Source organism: Impatiens glandulifera, chromosome 5 (assembly GCF_907164915.1).
Source record: "Impatiens glandulifera chromosome 5, dImpGla2.1, whole genome shotgun sequence".
In the NCBI taxonomy this organism is placed as follows: Eukaryota; Viridiplantae; Streptophyta; class Magnoliopsida; order Ericales; family Balsaminaceae; genus Impatiens; species Impatiens glandulifera.
Window position 1 is genome coordinate 19,581,915 of NC_061866.1, and position 20,305 is coordinate 19,602,219.

Genomic DNA, 20,305 nt, shown 5'->3' on the forward strand with positions numbered 1-20,305 from the left:
TCCTTCGACCTCCAAAGTGAAACCAAGTCGTCAATTGAGGTTCTAATGTCCCAAATAATGGAAATGGCTCGGTCCTACAATGTTATTGATGCGGAAAAACTAAGAGAGATAGAGGCGGTTGCACAACGTTTTTAGGATGAAGAAAATGCAGTCGCTAAGGCTGCTAAACAAATCTCTAAAGCTAATGAAGACAATTTGACCATAGTCCAAATGGCGATCAAATAAGAAAACCAAATCTCTCACTCCAAATGAAGGCTACGTTAAAGCGATGGTTCTGCTATTGCCTCTATTCCTGCTTCACCGAGAGGAAGGTCGAATCAAAACCCTTTTATGTATTTGATGTCTCCTGAACATCCTATTCCTCAAGGTGGTGGCTCTCGAGTTTTAAAAGGAATGGGTCGTGGAAGAAATGTTGGCGGTCGAACCAGTGGCAATATTGTGGACCAGGTCATGGCAGACATTGATGACAAACAGAAGAGATACAACAGGGGGGACGCTAAAACATTCTCTTAATTTATGCATTTCCTTGCTTTTCAATTATAAACTCAATACACTGATTTTATTGAACAACTGCTTTTGACTAATTGCATTACTTGTTTTGATTAAGAAACAGGGGAAATTAAATGATGCAGGTTAAAATTATTTTTGATCAAATACTGGTTGTGACAATTTTAAGACAAAACAATCAAAAAGGGAGAAATTTCTAAGAATATATATGTCACTTTCTTTGATAATTTATTCTAAACAATCAAAGAAGGAGAAATTATTCGATTAAAGTATCTAATTAACTTAGGATAATTAGCCAACGATTGTAAAATTACTAGGTTTTGAATATTTAGTTTAAATAATCAAAAAGGGAGAAATTGTTAAGTTAATTATGTAACTAATTATAAGTGTATAAATAAAAACTTATTTGTGTTAAATTAACCTTGTGCAAATTAAAGAAAACTAGAAAGGAAAGTTGTTCGGTAGTTAATCAAACTTCGGTTCCTACAAATAATCGTTTCCGGTTTTATCTCCAAATTGGCATTTTGTAACTTCGGCATTTTACAAAGACGCATCCAGTATTTTATACTTCTGTTTTATTTTTATATTAGAAGCGTCTGGTAGTTTGTAAGTTTGGTTTTATATAAGCACGCGTCCGGTATTTTATATAAAATCGGTATTCTACAAAGATCAATTTTATGTAAAAGCACGCGTCCGGTATTTTATGCTTCTGATTTTATATGAAATCAGTATTTTACAAAGGCGCGTCCGGTAGTTTATATGCTTCCGGTTTTATATCAAGTCAATATTTTATTAAGAGGTGCACCCGGTAATTTAACCAAATCGGTTTTTCGATAAATGTATCTGGTGTTATATCAAATCGGTATTTTATAATGACGCGTCCGGTATTTTGTATCCTCGGTTTATATTGGAATGCTTCCAGTATTATATCAAATTCGGTATTTTATGGAACGCATCCGGTAATTTACAAAGTTGGTATTTTACAAAGGCATGTTCGATAGTTTGTAATGTAGCTGTATTTTATCAAGAAGCTTACCCGGGAATTTATCCAAATCGGGTTTTAGATAAATGTCTCTGAGATTTTATGAATTCGGTCCTACACAAGGCGCTTCCGGTAATTTCCAAGTTCAACACTTTGACTAAGCGCTTTCTTGTACCTGATGAATCTCAACTTCCGATTAAGCACTCGTTATGGACAGTCTGACACGACAGCAAAATCAGACTTACAAGAGACTGCTATGAACTAAGACAAGTCAAACCCTTTGAGTTGTACGTTCCTCATACCTCGTAATCCCATTAATGAACATTTTGGCTTACTAACATCCAAGTACAGACAAGATCAAAGAGGATCCTCCTTGTTGTACCATTATGGCACTCAGCCAATCAAATTAGGACACGCATCCTCTGAAGCAAATATGTCGGTTACATGTCCATTGCAGATTGCATATTTAAGAAGAAGATAGAGGATAATTTGCTTCACAAGTTTTTGAACAATTAACTACTTTCACAACCTTTTGAAACATCGTTTTTCATCACTCTCTCAAGCTCTAAAAGTTCTAAAAGCCTTTAAATTTGCTAGAGTGATAAAATTGTATTACATACTATTTATTTTGTGTGATTCCTCGGTATTGTAAGTTGATAGAATTTGTTTAGGTTCAACAGAGTGTTGTGTGCTAGGATTTCGGAAATAAGTAGTGTTTAAGTCCTGGTTGTCCGACTGGGTTTGTACAAGTGTTGTATTCAAACCAAATCTTCCAGTGAATATCCTTCTCAAGGTTGAGAAGAAGGAGTGACGTAGGAGTTTCTACTCCGAACATCCATAAAATCCCTTGTCTATTGTTTTATTTCCTTTCAATTCCATTTACCTACTACTTTAAGTGTAAACAAACATTTCGTACTTGAACTCGGTTCAAGAGTTTCAGATGACTTGTGAAGAATAAAAACGAATATTAACTTCTAACAGAGTTAATATCAAACAAGTGTGTAAGCGGTCAACATAGTTAGATCCCCATCTCTATCGTTGTACCCGATCCTAACATGTGGTATTAGATCAGCTTGTTTTTATTCTAAAGCATTCAGATATCATCATGTCTTCCTCCAACAAGCCCCTAATGTTCCGCAGTGAAGACTTTATTGACTAGAAGATCTGCATGCAAGTGTATTTGGCATCACAAGACGATTATATGTGGTATGTAATCACTAACGGTCCGATAAAGATTGAAAAGGAAAGAAGTGAGTGGACCAATGAAGACAAAAAGAAGAACAACCTTGAGAACATGACAAAGCACTTTATGTTTAAGACTCTTGATAAGAATATGTTCACGAATATCATTTAACTTAATGAGGGCAACGAACAAACCAAAGAGAACAAAATCATGGTTGCCACTCAGAAGTTCGATAACATAAAAATGCATCCTGGAGAAACAATGAACGAATTTGACGAACGCTTTACCAGAATTGTCAATGAACTTTCGATCTTGGGAAAGGTTAATGTCAACAAGGAAATCATAGTCAAGGCATTAAAGGCACTCCCTAGTGCTTGGGATGTTAAGACACCGGTGATGAGGGAATCCAGAAACCTCCACAATATACAGTTGCATGACATGTTTGATGATCTGAAAGCTCATGAGTTCGAGATAAATTCAAGAAATGAAGATGAGCCTTCATCCTCGAACATGACCAGAGCGTTGGTATCCGATGTAAAGCCAGCAGCCCTTGTACACATCAAATCTGCTGAGCAGTTCAGCGAAAATGCGATGGCATTGCTTGTCAAGAAATTTGGCAAATTCATGAGGAAGAATCAATCTAACTCATCTTTCAATAATAACACACTCTATAAGCTTTACTGACTGAGGAATATCCTAACACAATACCAACATCGGATTTGGCATCAAAAGTGGTCAAATAATTCTTGTCATTATTATGAATGTAACACTTACAACCAAAGATCCTAAAATATCGAATATTAGGAGTTTGTCCATGGTAAATCTCATAAGGCGTCTTGTTAAATCTTTTATTAATTATTGACCGATTTTGAGTATGACATGTTGTGTTAATAGCTTCTGCCTAAAACTTTTGAGTCACGTCGGAGTCGGCTATCATTGATCTAGCTGCCTCCTTAAGGGTTTTGTTTCTCCTTTCAACCATGTCGTTTTGCTGTGGAGTTATGGCACTAGAAAACTTGTGTCTAATACCAGACTTCTCAAGGTAAGAAGACAAAGTCCTGTTAGTGAACTCAGTTCCCCTATCACTTCTAATTCTAATTATGCTTACCGATTTTTCATTTTGCACTCTCTTAAGCATTTTAATCAAATTAGGAGTATCTTGATCTTTAGAAGGTAAGAAAATAACCCAAGTAAACCTAGAGTAGTCATCAATAACTACTAAGGTATATTTCATGTCTCCTAAGTTGGTTACCTTAATTGGACCGAAAAGGTCCATATGCAAGAGTTCTAAGCACCTTTCAGACTGAATGTTACCTTTACTCTTAAAAGTTGATTTGATTTGTTTACTCATCTAGCAAGCAGAACAAACTTTATCTTTAGAAAACTTCAGGTTAGGAATTCCTACAACTAATTTTTTAGAACAAATAGAGTTAATAGTCTTAAAATTTAAGTGGTTAAGTCTCTTATGTCAAAGCCAATTTTGATCATTCTTAGCTATCATGCAAATATGATTAGATGATTTGTTTTTCCAGTTGACCTTATAAACATTACTTGTCCTATGCCCTATCAACAGAGTACTTCCCTATTGATCCTTGACTATGCATGCTTGCTTATAGAATTCAACAAGATATCATATATCACACATTTCACTTATACTAAGAAAGTTGTATCACAGATTTTCAACAAGTAGAACGTTGTTTATGGTGAGGTTACCATGGACAATCTTACCCTTGCCATGGTCTTACCTTTGGGTTTATCACCAAATGTGATTCTTGATCTATATTCTTTTACAACGTTGGTTAGAATCTTGATATTTTTGGTCATATGCCTTGAGTATCCACTGTCCAAGTACCACTCTGAATCCTATAGGCAGCTGGCCATTTAACCTGCGAATAAACTATTTACACCTTTGGTTCCCACATTTAATTGGGTCCACGGTTAATTAGTCCTTTAAGGATCCATACCTGTGTTACTTTGATGGATCTTCTAGTGTTATTCTTAATAATTTTGCTTGCATTAGACTTGACATCTCTCTGTCTGCCTTTAGATGAGTCATTATGTTTTGAGGATGAATTTTGATGAGGCCTTCTTGGCCATCTGTTAGGTTTACGTCCAGCTGACCGACTAGTTTTCCTTCTCTCAGGATGAAGCCACCTTGACTTCTTAGTTGGCTCGACATATTTTAGTTCCCTTTTAGTTACTGACTCATCTGTATCGTGATTAGCTTGATTGCCAGTTGAGGTACCCTTGATAAAACTTATAGAATTATGTTTTATTTTCTTGGGTTCTAACTTCTTGCATGACTGGTCTGGGTTGCTGTTGTCATAGCCTAGACAAAATTTACATTTGGTAGGCCTCAACTGACTCATCATCTGATTGACTACATCCCTAGATTTTTTCATGCAGCAATCACATAGTTGGCTCTCTCGTTTTCTTTGGTCAACAATTGAACTGTCTCCTTGAGTTTCTCGTTCTCAAAGGATATTTCATTTTTTACCAGTTACGTTCTCTAGTTGAGTTTAAACGAGATTAGACAATTTCTTGTACTCAATGACCATGTCATTGAGTGTAGTAATCAAGTCGTCTCGAATAAACTCTTTAGTTGCAAAGTCAAATACCTCTTCATCATTGGCCATGAAGTACTTGACTTTTTTATCATCACTATCACTTAAGGAACTGGAGTCCGAATCATTTTTGCCCACTTCCTTCCGCTTTCCTCTACTAACATTGCTTTCTGATCTATGCTTTTGATCAACTGGCTTCTTGTCGTCTCTCCTTTGCTTCCCACATTCCGAATTGTAGTGACATAAAGTGTCATAGTTAAAACAATGGACGTTAGTCTTGTGATCATTAGAACTGTTATTGTTGTTGAAAGAAGGGTTGGGTTAATTCTTACTCATGAATTTGTCAAACTTCTTGACAAGTAAAGCCATCGCATCTACGTTGAACTGCTCAGCTGACTTGATGGGTGAGGGAGCTAATAGTTCCACAGAGGACACCAACTCTTGAGTCACGGTCGAGGATGAGGGCTCATTTTCATTCCTTGAGTTCATCTCTCGAACTCATGGGCTTTCAGATCGGCAAACATGTCGTGCAACTCCATATTGTGAAGGTTTATCGACTCCCTCATCACCGTTGTCTTAATGTCCCAAACACTATGAAGAGCCTTCAACGCCTTGACGATGATTTTTGTGTCTCCATAGACCTTTTCTAGAGTGGAAAGTTCAATGACAATGCTAGTGAAGCGTTCGTCAAACTCGTTCATTGACTCCCCTAGGTGCATCTTAATGTTATAAAATATCTTAGTAGCAACCATGAGTTTATTCTCTCTAGTTTATTAGTTGTCCTCACAAAGTTGGATAATCTTCTCTCATATTTCCTTGGCAGTGGAACATGATCTGATCTTTGCAAACATGTTCTTGTCAAGAGTTTTGTGCAACGAGTTATTGACCAGGTTATCAAGGTTGTTCTTTCTTTTATCTTCAGCTATCCACTCGCATCTTGGCTTTTCAATCTTTATCGGGCCATTAATGATAACGTACCACATATCGCCATCTTATGATGTCAAATGCACATGCATACGGATCTTCTAATCAACATACTCTTCAATACGGAACATGGGGGCTTGTTGTGAAAGACATGATGATATTTGATTGCTTGAGAATAGAAACCCTTGCTCAGATACCACTTGTTAGGAAAGGAGTCAAAAATATCAAGGGGATTGACCAAGTATTGTTAGTCGTGAAAACCTTTGTTTGATATTAACTCTGTTAGAAGTTAATATGTATTTCTATTCTTCGCAAGTCTTCATAAACTCTTGAACGGAGTCAAGTGCGGAACTGTTTGTTTAGACTTGAAGAAGCAGATAAAGGGATTGGAAGATTCAAAAAGAAAAGAACACAAGACACAAAGTTTGTTTATGGATGTTCGGAGCAAACTCTCCTACATCACCCCTTCTTCTCAACCTTGAGAAGTATATTCACTACAAGATTTGGTTTGATTACAATGCGTACGCAAACCAGTCGGATAACCAAGACTTAAACACTGCATGTTTCTAAACTCCTAGCACACAACACTCTATTGAACAAAAACAAATTTTTTCAACTTACAATACTGAAAACTCACACAGAATGAACAGTATGTAATATATTTTAACAATCTAACAAACTTGTAAGCTCTTAGAACTTGAGAGCTTGAAAGATTGATTCAGAAAAGCTGAAGACTCGTAAGAAATCGTAATCAAAGACTAGTTTAGAGCGCATGCAAATTTTCCTCCAACTTCTTCTTAAATAGATATTAGTTCAACGGACAAATTTGCTTTAGAGGAAACATGTCCTATTTTGGTTGGTTGAGAGCTAGGGTAGTACATTAGAGAATATGCTTTTGATCGTGGATGTACTTGATGAAGGTATTGCGTCGAATATTCATTAATGAGATCGTGGTGTACTGGGAACGTAAATCACATAGGATTTGAAATAGTTTGGCACGTGACAGCCTTCTATAGGTTTAGCTCAGCTACTGTGTTAGACTTTCAATAACGGATGCTTGAGTAAATACAGAATTTGTTCAAGTACCGGAAATACTTGACATAAAACCGAACTAATTAAATACCGGAAGCCTTGTATAAAACCGAACTGGTTAAATACTAGAAAGCTTGATATAAAACCGAAGTTATCATAATACTAGACACGCAGATAAAAAATAGAACTGGTTAAAATATGTGCGCTGATAGAAAACCGAAGTTAACATAATACCGGGCACACTGATATAAAACTGAACTGATTAAAATATCGGACGCGCTGATATAAAACAGAAGTTAACATAATACTGGACACGCTGATATAAAACTGAACTAGTTAAAATATTGGACGCGCTGATATAAAACCATAGTTAGATAAAACCAGAAGCGCCTCTCTAAAATACCGAATTCAAATAAAACCAGAAGTGCCTTATCTAAAATACCAGACTTGCTTAGGAGAAGTCGTACCGATCAAAATACTAGACGCGCATCTGCACACTTGAAGCCGAACATAAAACTAAATGCGCATCTTCAGGATATCGAACTAGACGTAAAACCGGAAGCGTCATTCCTTCAAAATACTAAACTTGATCAAATACCGAATTTGATCAACTACCAGAAATGCTTGATATAAAACTGAACTTGTTAAATACCGGAAGCCTTGTATAAAAACGAACTGGTTAAATACCAGAAGGCTTGATATAAAACTGAAGTTATCATAATACCAGACACGCTTATATAAAACCAAATTAGTTAAAATACCAGACGCGGTGATATAAAACCGAAGTTAACATAATACCGGACACGTTGATATAAAACCGAACTGGTTAAAATATCGGATGCGCTGATATAAAACCGAATTTAACATAATACCAGACACACTGATATAAAACTGAACTGGTTAAAATACCGGGCGCGCTGATATAAAACTGAAGTCAGATAAAACTGGAAGCGTCTCTCCAAAATACCAAATTCAGATGAAATCGGAAGCGCCTTGTCCAAAATACAGATCTGAACAAAATACCGGACTTGCTTAGGAGAAGCCGAGCCGATCAAAATACCGGAGGCGCATCAGCACACCTGAAGCCGAACATAAAACCGGATGCGCATCTTCAGCATACCGAACTGGACATAAAACCAGAAGCACCATTCCTTCAAAATAGGGAAGTTGATCAAATACCGAATTTGATCAACTAGTAGACATAAAACCGAGCGCGCTTTGGGGAAGCCGAGCCGATCAAAATACCGAACTCGCATCTGCACAATACCGAAGTTGATCAAATACCGAATTTGATCAACTACCGGACAACTTCCCGGTTTTGGTTTTCTTCATTTTGATCCTACATATAATCAATAACACAACTCAGTCTTATTGATACACTTATAATTTAATCAAAGACTTTATTTTAACAATTTCTCCCTTTTTGATCATTTAAACTAAATTATCAAAACTAGATAATTTTATAATGTTGATTAATTATCCAAAGTTAATTAGCAACTTTAATCTAACAGTTTCTCCCTCTTTGATTATTTAGAATAAATTATCAAAGTTAGTGATGTATATCTAGCACAAGGTGCTCGGATGCGAGCTAAGGCTGGTAACCATGTATGTCGACAACAAGTCCGCAATAGAATTAATGAAGAACGCGGTGTTTCATGGATGCAACAAACACATCGACACTCGGTTCCACTTCATCTGTGAATGTGTCGAGAACTGAAAGATTGTTGTAGAGTTTGTAAGCACCAGAGAGCAACGTGCTGACATTCTCACAAATGCGCTAGCAAGAGTCAAATTTTCTGAGATGTGAGAGATGCTCGGCGTGAAGAATCTCGAACCAAATCAAGCTTACTGGGGAGATTGTGAGTGTAAGCATTGATTGTTACCAAATTAAAAGTTGTGGGTCTTAATTGTTTTTTATGCAACTATAACTTATTTAATTATTAATGGACTTGGATTTGTATCTATAAGTAATTTATGATTTTTAGGTTAATTACTTCTTTATAAGGATTGTTTGTAAATATTTATGTACAATACTTAAGTCTCTTAGAAAATTTTTCTCTTTAACAAATTTGTTGGGTCAAATTATTTTGACTAAGGGTCAAAGTATTCTGACTAATAGAATTTTGATGATGAGTTGGTATAAAACATAAACTAAGCCGTCTAATTGTTTTTGGTGTAGGTGTATCGAAAATATGTTATATTAGACTAACTCTAACTGAGGTTCATTAGACTTATTGGATATTAGACGCATTGAGTTAGACGTGCAGTCTAACGGATATGTAGTTAGACGTGCAGTCTAACAGACGTAGTTAGACGTGCAGTCTAATGGATACGTAGTTAGACGTGTAGTCTAACAGACGTAGTTAGATGTGCAGTCAAATAGACGTAGTTAGACGTGTAGTCTAACAGGCGTAGTTAGACGTGCAGTCTAATGGATATATATTAAGACGTGCAGTCTAACAGACGTAGTTAGACGTGGAGTCTAATGGATACGTAGTTAGACGTGCAGTCTAACAGACGTAGTTAGACGTGCAGTCTAACTCCTTCAGATTAGTCTAAAGGGAAGCGTAATTAGACGTGTCGTCTAACAAAGATGAAAGTTAGACGTGCAGTCTAACTCCTTCAAATTATTCTGAAGGGAATCATATTTAGACGTGCCGTCTAACAGAGATGAAAGTTAGACGTGCAGTCTAACTCCTTCAGACTAGTCTGAAAGGAGACGTAGTTAGACGTGTTGTCTAAAAGAGTAGAAAGTTATACGTGCAGTCTAACTTCTTCAGATTAGTCTGAAGGGAATCGTAATTAGACGTGTCGTCTAATCCCATTAGACCAGGTGGTCTAATGGATCCTACTATTAGACGGGGGCATCTAACTTCATTAGACTTGAAAGTCTAATTGAAAAACGTCTAATGTCATGCTTAAGCAGTTGCTTGAAGCTAGCATCCATCTACCCACGATCAACTAGCTATATGCTACTCCTGCTCCACTTTTCAGTGCAGATCAGTAGGACAGCCAGTTGCAACCAATTAACTAATGACACGTAAGCAAATATTCTTCTCACTACTTGTTTCTGCAGGACAATCCTAAAAGAATATTCTGCGCACTACCAGATTGGTATGGCCATGATCCTGGTGCTCAAAGTCTGTTGTACCTGTGTACTATGGAGGTTTTCCAATGAAAGTCTGTCACGTGTCATTATAGAAGATTCGACCATTGGTACCTGCTCTCTATTTAAAGATCTTCAAGGACAACATAAGAATGGTCGATAAACACTGAGAAATACGCATACGAACGAACTACTGAACACACAATCTCACGAATTGCTTTCTTGCTTTACTGTGTGTATATCAAGAGAGAGAGAGAATCAAAGTATTGTCTAGCTGAGTGATATTCTTCATATACTGTAAGTTAAACAGAGTCTGTTCTGTTCAACAGTGAGTTAGCCGTGCAACTGTATTTGATTCTAAGAAACGTATAGTGAATCCTTCCGGTGGTTGGAAGAAGGGGTGAAGTAGGAGAGTTTTGTTCCGAACATCCATAAACAACTCTTTGTGTCTTTTACATTCTGTCATCTTCTCATTCTTTGGTTCTTAGCTTCAAACCTGAGCAAACGTTTCCGCACTTGAATCGTTCAAGAGTTTGCAAGGGTTTGTGAAGAATAAAAAGTGATTTAAATCTCTAACAGGATTTTTATCAAATCGTTTATGCGAAGTCGTCATCAATAGCCAGACCCCTATCTTTATTGCCAGCGCCGATCCTATTAAAATTTTATTTTCCTTCTAAGTTTTTTCAAAATAAAAAATTCACAGACTACATGTATTTGTGATTGATGTTTAACTATTACTTTTAAAGAGATGCTAAATCACTTATTAATCAATAAAAAAAGATTTTGTAAAAATAGGAATCAAAATATATCCAAATTGCATTTTGATTTTCTAGGCCAGGTCGAAGCGACGAACATGACAAACTCGATTGACGTGTTGAGGAAGGAAGGGCACACAAGTTTGCAAGTTGCTTACCTCGTCTCATTGTTAAAGACAAATAGAAGTGAGCAATTGGATAAACTCAATTTATCAATCCATACAATCAACCAAAATTAATTTAAAGCCAACCCAAATTATATTTTTGAGCAAGTTTACAGTTTTAATATGTTTTTGTTTTGTTTAATATTTTTGATTCATTTTTATATATTTGACATGTGTTTAATATAATTTTGACTGTTTAATAAATTTATTTAATATCAGGGGCGGAGCCACTCCTAGGGATAACCGGGCTACAGCCCGGAGGGATTCATCCAGCTAATAGTAATATATACTATCTAATATATATTATATAATATGATTTATAATTAAATAATTCATTCACCTATACTCAGCCCGGGGAGCTCCACCAACCCCAATAATATATTTATATTATATAATATAATAAGTAAATATTTTTTAATTTATTATACTATATAGTATATTTATTTATAATTAAACAATATCTTAATTTATTAATTCCTAAATAAATAACTTATCTCAATAATATATAATCTATTCATTCCTAAATAAAAAATTCATAACTTATTCATTCCTTATTAAACTCACTTACTTACCATTAAGTTATATATAATTTACTTTGTTTAATTAAAAAAAGTTATGTCCCAAACAATAATAGTTTATACTAATTTGAAAGATTAATTTTTTTTTCTTTCTCCAAAATATATAATCTATCACTTTCTAAATAAAAAGTCCATAACTTAATCATTTCTAATTAAACTCAATTATCTACAATTAAAACTTAATCATTTCTAATTAAACTCAATTATCTACAATTAAATTATATATAATTTATTCTGCTTAATTAAAAAAATATGTCCCTAATAACTAGTTTGAAAGATTGAATTTTTTTTCTTTCTCTATTATTTGTAAGGCTAAATCGAAGAACTTTATTCTGGCGGCTTAGATTAAAATTCATTCACTCAATAGGATTGTATGGTAACTTTTTTAATATCAAATTTAGAGAGGGAAAGAAAAAATAATATTTTATCATTTTTTTTAACTAGTTTCAATAGTAAATACTTATTAATTATTACTCTCAAAGCTTTTGGTGAGGCTACCATAGTAAATGTATATTTTTGTGAAGCCGGTTGAGAAGATTATTGACTATCTTGAAAACCTTCATACACGTTTTTATTTATTTATTTATTTTTTGTATCTTTGGCCTAAGATCTTTATTCTTTTCTCTTCACTATTTTTTTTTATGTCATGCTCGTTTCGTTGTGCTTAAACGATTCATATTTCATTACTATTTAAAAAAATATTGTGTTAAATTGGTTTGTACAAAAAAAAAAAATTTTAGCCCGGGTAGATTTAAAATCCTGGCTCCGCCCCTGTTTAATATAATTAAAATAATTAAATAGTTAATAAATAAAATATTTTTATATAATAATTCATTAAGATTTTTATATAGTTAATCATTATATATATCAAATTAACTAAATATTAAGATGATTTCTTCTAAGTGAAAATAACAATTATTCTCTAGTTTTTTTTTTATAATTATTTGGATAAAACTTATTCAACTTAAATTCTACACAGGACCCAAAATTTACTCAAAACGAAATTAATCCAATTTAAAATATTCAACCTAAAATTTTAATTTCAGGTTATATTACGATTGGAATTTGGATAAATCATAAATTTTCTCAACCCTCCAATAATTGAATTGGAAATAATTATAATATTGTTTTGAGTTGTGAACATAAACCTTTTATTTTAACTTTAGAAATTATATTTCAAAATAGTTTATAACAAAAAAATATTTTTTCAAATTTTTAAAAATTAATTTCTTAATTAACATAGGATCGTTTTAATCTTTTTAGAAATTAAAAAGTATAGGAGAGTAATTAAATTTATTTTTAAATAGTCTAAAAAAAAGTTTTAAAAAAAATGGTCACATGGTCTCACCTTCTTTTCCATCTCTCTAATTTTTTTTTATATTCTAATTTGGAAGGTTAGGTTAGCACGAAGGGTCAAAACTCCATCATAACTCGGTTTAATTGTGCTCGAGTTGAGTTCAAGGGACTCGATTTTGTAATCGAACTCGAGTTCGAATTTTATATTTCTAGTTTGAGTTGTTTGGAGTCGCTCGTTTTATAAATATTATGAACATTTATATTTATAATATATATATATATATAATAATATAAAATATAAACATTAAGTATGTGATACTTGAACATCTTCCTTTCAACTCATCCTCTCCTCCTTTCTTTTTATTCTCTTATAATTAATTGAACAAATCGATCTTACACTTACACATGCTCAATCATTCACGTTCTAGTTCTAGACAAATTAGTAAATCAATTTCAAGTAAAATATGTAATATAAATTAATAAAATTTACTTTTTTAGTTTTTCGAATTCGAGCTCGAGTAGTTCGAATGGTTATCGAGCGAGTTCGAGTATAAATTTTGGTGCTCAATCGAGTTCAAATACATATAATACAAATCGAGTCGAGTTCGAATAGTATGGTACTTAGTTCGACTCGCTTACACCCTACCCCTAATTCTAATTATTATTTCTAAGTTGCTCATGGCTGTCTTTGTAAGTTGCAAATTTCTATCTTTTTGTAATGGTCCAAACTGTGAAAAAATTTTGTTGGAAACTTCGTAAGATTGTAACTAAATTTTATCTAATATTAAATAAAATTATTTCAAATGATTTTCCGTTGATATGATTTATGGTTATATAATCTATTATGGGTTGAAAATATCAAATACAATTTACAATAGAATATAATTTAATTTAATTATTTTATCATTTATTTTTCAAATCAAATTTTAATGAAATTTGCAATTTACTTACTCTTATTTTTTATTCCACAACACTTTCTTGTAGAGTTGAAACTATCCAAAATATATAATTTACAATAGAATATAATTTATTTATTTTATAATTTACATTTCTAATCAAATTTTAATGAAATTTGTAATTACTTACTTAATTTTTTTATTCTACAACACTTTCTTGTAGAGTTGAAATTATCCAAAATATATGTTCGCGCTAGGTGGCAACCCCTTCCCCAATGCACCCTAAAAAAGTAAAAACATATTTTACAAATATTTGAACTAAGATCATGATATACATTATTAGAGTATTTGACTAAATTACTTTTTTTTTTTTAAATTAATACATGACTAAATATTTTAATAAAACAAAAATTATGATAAGTTAAATAAAAAAATAAAATAAAAAATTGGTTTTCTTCCTAAGTCATTTGAAACGTTGGGCCATAAATGACTAAGGTGCATCGTATTAGTAAAAAAATTAAAGAAAAAATAAAAATTTTGAATTGTAGCTAATTACTACTTCAAGATTTTGATAACTTCATATAGTTTTACAAATGTTCGGTTATTTCACATTTTTTTCCAAAAACTATTTGAAAATTAAAAATAAAATAAAATTTTTGTAATATTCTTAGATTATTTTGGAAAATATTGTTTATAGAGAACATTTGGAAAGAGTTTGTCTTGGTAGTAGATAGTTTATATGGGCAATTTGTATTCACTTTTACTTCTAGATATTTGATCTACATAATCTAAGTAGATTTATTATATATATGGATGTATCTTAGGAGGGGATGCTACAAAAATTTGAGAAATTGTATTTAATGTTGATGATACTCAATATCCCAAAGACATGTCAAAATGTGATTTTATGGATTTTATCAATATAATCCGAATTTCTTTTTGGATTTGTTCACATATTTCTACGCTTCACAAAAAAAAAACGCTCCAAAAAAACAGGAGAAAAAAAATGAGTTTTTTTTCTTTCATGATTTCTACATTTTATGTTACTTAGAAGTTAGTCCTTACATTTTTTTATATTAGAATAAATAAATGAAAATTTTATTTTATTTTTACCAATCCATAAGCTTTTTCTTGATTTCTATTATTTTAAATTAATGTAATAACATCAACTACTTTTGATAAATGGTCAAACAACCTAATTCAAACTTAAACATGAAGAAAATAATAATTTTATTAATAACTTTTTAAGTTGGAATGATAAATGGTCACAATTCAGGATAGTACTATTATATTGGATTTAGAAAACAAACCAAATAAAGAAATAATGTGAAAAAACGCTAGTTTTTCAAAGAAAAACATCCAAATGGTGATTATAACTGTGAGAACAACATTACAATACCATGATGAGTTGTGGTTTATTTGCAAATTAATTCACAATTCAAGTAGAGGTCCTATCATTTATTATATATTCATTCAATTTATCGTATGAAATTGTGCTTTTATTTTGTTTAGATGTGACGAAGCTAATCCAAATAACCAATATAAGTCGAATGATAGTGAATATAATTTGAAATTTTCATAAATTTATTTTAAACTGTATTTTACAATTTATTGATATTATTAACTGAATCAAATGCATATTTAAAAAATATAAGTTTTTATACTTAAAAACAAATTAATTGATAACATGTGACCTTAACAAAAACTAGCTAAGATTCCTAAAATTGTTATTTATTTGTTATTTTACAGAAATAAATTATTATTAAACTTAACTACTAGTAGTCAAGAATTTTAAAATTCATATTAAAAAATTATAATTCAAATTTTAGTGTAATTATAATAGACTAATTTATCCTCCACATATAGGAGCACACATATAGTGCTAATTTACACAATTACATATTTCTATTAATGGTCATATTATTAACTTTAATATTAAGCTAAAATAATATTTTATATATAAAATTTAGATATCATACTTTATTTTAATAATGTATAGCTAATTTATGAATTATTAAAAATTCACTAAATAAATAATAAAATTATAAGAACTAAAAAATATACTTAAATTTAAACAAAAATAATTAAAAAAATAAAATATGAGCATTTATAACAAAAAAATATAAAAATTGACATAGAATTATAATTATTTAGTTAAAAAAAATATTTTTACACACTAATTTAATATGAAGTTATGGTTATTTTATCTATAAAATTTACTCTATCATTTAAATTTGATTAATTTTCAATTTTATATTTAACATATATTAGAACATTAATATTATTGTGTACCACAATGATTTAAATTAGTATAAATTATTTTAAAATATTAAATTATTTATAATTTTGTAAATATAACATACATATATATATATATATTAATCAAATTAGTATATATTTATAATAAAATAAATTAATTAGAATCATTTAACACGTGTAAAGTTTATTTTGTTATTATTATTGATTTGATATAGAAATGTGTTTTTTTTTTAAATACTGTAATAAATTATAAACTACAATTAATTAGGCTGATTTTATTTCCTTTTTATACTAAAGATATGATTAAATTAAATGACTATTTTTTAAAGTAAAATCTAGATTAATTTTATAAATTATAAATTTGTAAATCATACTATAAACAAAATCATTTCTTTTTTTATTAAATGGAATTTATTTTAATTTTAAAAAAAATCCAAACAAATTTGTTTGATGTCAATTAATTGGCACATATGTGACTTCAATATAGCAAAACGTGATCTCCTGTCTCACGCTAGTAACATATCTGTGTTCTCTTTCTCTCTCACACATTTTCACACGCTGAAATATATGCAAATTTTCTGGTGATCTGTTATGTAAATTTGTAATCATTAGAATTTAATAAAAAAATATATTTATATGTATATATATATATATGTATTACCATATGCCAGTTTCTCTTAGCGTCCACAACACCTTCACCGCTCTTGTTCTATATAAATTACAGATAGACTACTTTTATTCTCACTACTCTTCCACTCTCATTTCTTTATTCTCTTTTTCTCTAACATATCATATGGCCCTTCAAACTGCTCACATCGACAATTTCATGGATTCCGATACTTGGACCAAGCGCAAGCGATCCAAACGCGCCCCACTTCGCCCATCCGATGATTCTCCTACCGCCGCCGACGAGAATCTCGCTATCTGCCTCGTCATGCTTGCAAACGGCGTCACCGATAACTCCTCATCTTCTCCTCCGTCGCCGCCCAAGCCGGCGGTAAGTTTCAATTGCAGTGTCTGCGGTAAGTCCTTCCATTCTTATCAAGCACTTGGTGGTCATAAAGCCAGCCACCGGAGTAAACCTCCGGCGGGGGAATCTGCACCGCCGTCCAAAGTGGTTCCCGTTTCCTTTCCTAGTGGGCGCGTTCACGAATGTTCAATCTGTCACAAGTGTTTTCCGACGGGACAAGCCTTAGGAGGGCACAAACGGCGTCATTACGAGGGTGGTAATAACGTGAATAATTTTGGTACGCCGTCTTCTGGTAGCAGCTCGGGGAGGAATTTTGATTTGAATCTGCCGGCGATGCCGGAAATGGAGGTGGAGATGAGCGTTGACCTAAAAGAAAAAAATCAATACAATGGGGAAGAAGAAGTGGAAAGTCTGGTTCCTTAGAAGAAATCGCGGCTATCTTTACTGGCAAGATTTGATTAGGTTAATCTACAATCAATTTGCATTTTATTTTATTTTATTTTATTTTTTATATTTTAAAGTTGATTCAGTCGTGTAAATACATACAGCCAACACATAATCAAAATATAAATGTACAAGCAAAATATATGATGAATTTCTTTTTTACTTTTAAAAATTAAATATTATTGATATTTTCTTTTTTTGTCAGTTACTTTCCAAACAAATATTAATTTAATATTCTATATAAGTATCTAAATATAATTTAAAAACAAAATTATACATAAATATATATATTACATCAACTAATATTCATACTTTTAATTAATATATTACAAAAATATCAAAATTATACTTGACTCTACTTTACGGTCAATATATATGTAAAATAGAGTCTCGTATAATTTTAATATTTTTGTAATACATTAATTACAAAATATGAATATTAGTTGATGTTCTCAATGTTTATAATTATTTATATTTATATTTGTTTTGTTTAAAAGCTAAACATCTCAATGTTTATAATTATGATGTATCAACAAATTTTTTTAAAACAACCATTGTTCTTATATGTATCTTAATTAATATATGGTTCCTAATCCATCCTATTATTGATTGAAATAATATGTTTCATTTTTATATTGGTCATAGATATGAGTTATTATGATTTTCATAATAAAATACTTTTTATACAACTTTTAAAAAATAATTAATATACCACCCACCGTCCTACTCTAATAAGTCGGCACGGATTAATAATAGTAAGATATTTATATATATTTATTGTAATTTTAAACATAGGCGGTAGTTTAGTGGTTTAAGTTAAAATTTAAATTTTTTATTTGATAATAGTTTCAAATTTCATCAAAATCAGTTTTTTAATCAATTTTTTATACTAGACATAAAAAAAATATTGACCTATAACTCGGGGTCAGCTCGACCACTCAGGACACATTAACTAAATGATCTGGGAGGGTGAAATATTGTGTTATTAAATTTAATTAGTTTAAATCATAATCTTTAATAATCACTACATATTTTATAATTATTTTATAATTTGACAAGAATACATTTTGTTATGATTAAATATGTTGTAACTATATCAAGAGAGTTTGTATGTGTAGTGTGCTTGTGATGAGTGTTGGAAGGGAGTGGCAAGAGAGGAAACACAAATAATACAATAAATGAAAAGGATAGTGCGGTGTGGTGAAGGCATAACATCCCATGTGGCAATATTGTGGTTCATAATCCCTAAAGAAAGCACATGGACATCCACTCCTTTAGAAACTAGATGGGGTAAAAAAATATTAATAATTCTAAAACATAACATTAAATTTAATTCAAAATTATTCTTATTAAAACCCAATTCAAATGTACTATGGTAAAACTTGACTTAGATAGATAAAGCCTTCCTACATCCAACAAATTAAATAGAATAAAAATAAAAATATGGCTAGAATATTTTTACTTATTTTTTATAAATTATAATATATTTTTCAAAAGAAACAAATACAATTGATATTGACAAAAAAAAAAAAGAAAAAAAGATCGGTACCAAACAAGACATAATGATAGTTGTCCATTTCTAGAACAGTCAGTTTGATTAATAGCTCTCATGTTATTAAATGTCAAAAAATATTTAAACTATTTTTTTTATCCCCAAATTCCAGATATTTTGGTTGAGTAAAACATTTTGTAATATATGATTATAGTCTATTACAATTAGTTAGTATCTTCTATTTAAATAAACCAAATATATTATATATATATATATATAATTATAATGTTAATGTTACAGATAAATTAAATATACAAAGAATAAAATCATCAAATTTGTGATATCGATTCGAGACATGTGTTTAACAAATTTATCTTAAAACAGTTTTATCGTCTCCCGTTTGTACGGGAACTTATTGTAGATAAACAAATCTAGTAGTGATTTTGCACTGAAATTACAACGCATCGAACTTGACCAGCGTACCTGAATTATCACCGGATTTCAGCGAAAAATGTCGAGCAAAGAACTCAAAGATTACTCACAAAATAAGGAGATGACTTTTAGAATTTTAAAGTGAGAAAAGATAAGAGGATATATTTTTTGTATATGAGATGATGCGAGATAAAATGTCTATTTATATTGTTGAAATAATAAAATGTTAATTATATCATTAATTGATCCAACGGTTGGTATTGTTTGTCTCTTAATTTGCCTTAATATTTCTTCTTAATGAAGGGTAATTGTTTACCAAAATTAATTAAGACATTTAATTTGCAATACTCACATTACATTGATTTTTCAATTACTAATAATAATATTAAATTATCAAATAATTGATAATAATAAATTCATATAAGTTACACTAGAGATTAACAACATTTTGTTAACTAGGAAAATAACAGTGCGATGCACACGAATAAAAATATTAATAAAATAAATTAAATTTTTTTTATAATAATATGTAATAAATGTTTAAAATTCTAAATAAATCACAAATAATATATTAAAATAAAAATTAGAACACTCTCATTTCATATTTTATTCACTTTAGTAAAACAACTCATCTTTTCACATATCTTATCACATATTTTTTTTTCAAATGAACCTCTCATCACGTGATTTTACACTTTCATTTTGGTCTATCAAATATCTT

At 31.0% G+C, this 20,305-nt stretch overlaps 1 protein-coding gene across 1 annotated transcript; it reads left to right on the plus strand.

Moving 5' to 3' along the window:
* The first annotated feature begins 17,039 nt into the window (after positions 1-17,039).
* On the plus strand, positions 17,040-17,639 carry LOC124939107 (zinc finger protein 1-like). The gene has a single exon (XM_047479617.1). The coding sequence runs from the start codon at positions 17,040-17,042 to the stop codon at positions 17,637-17,639; it is 600 nt and encodes a 199-aa protein (XP_047335573.1).
* Positions 17,640-20,305: the final 2,666 nt, after the last annotated feature.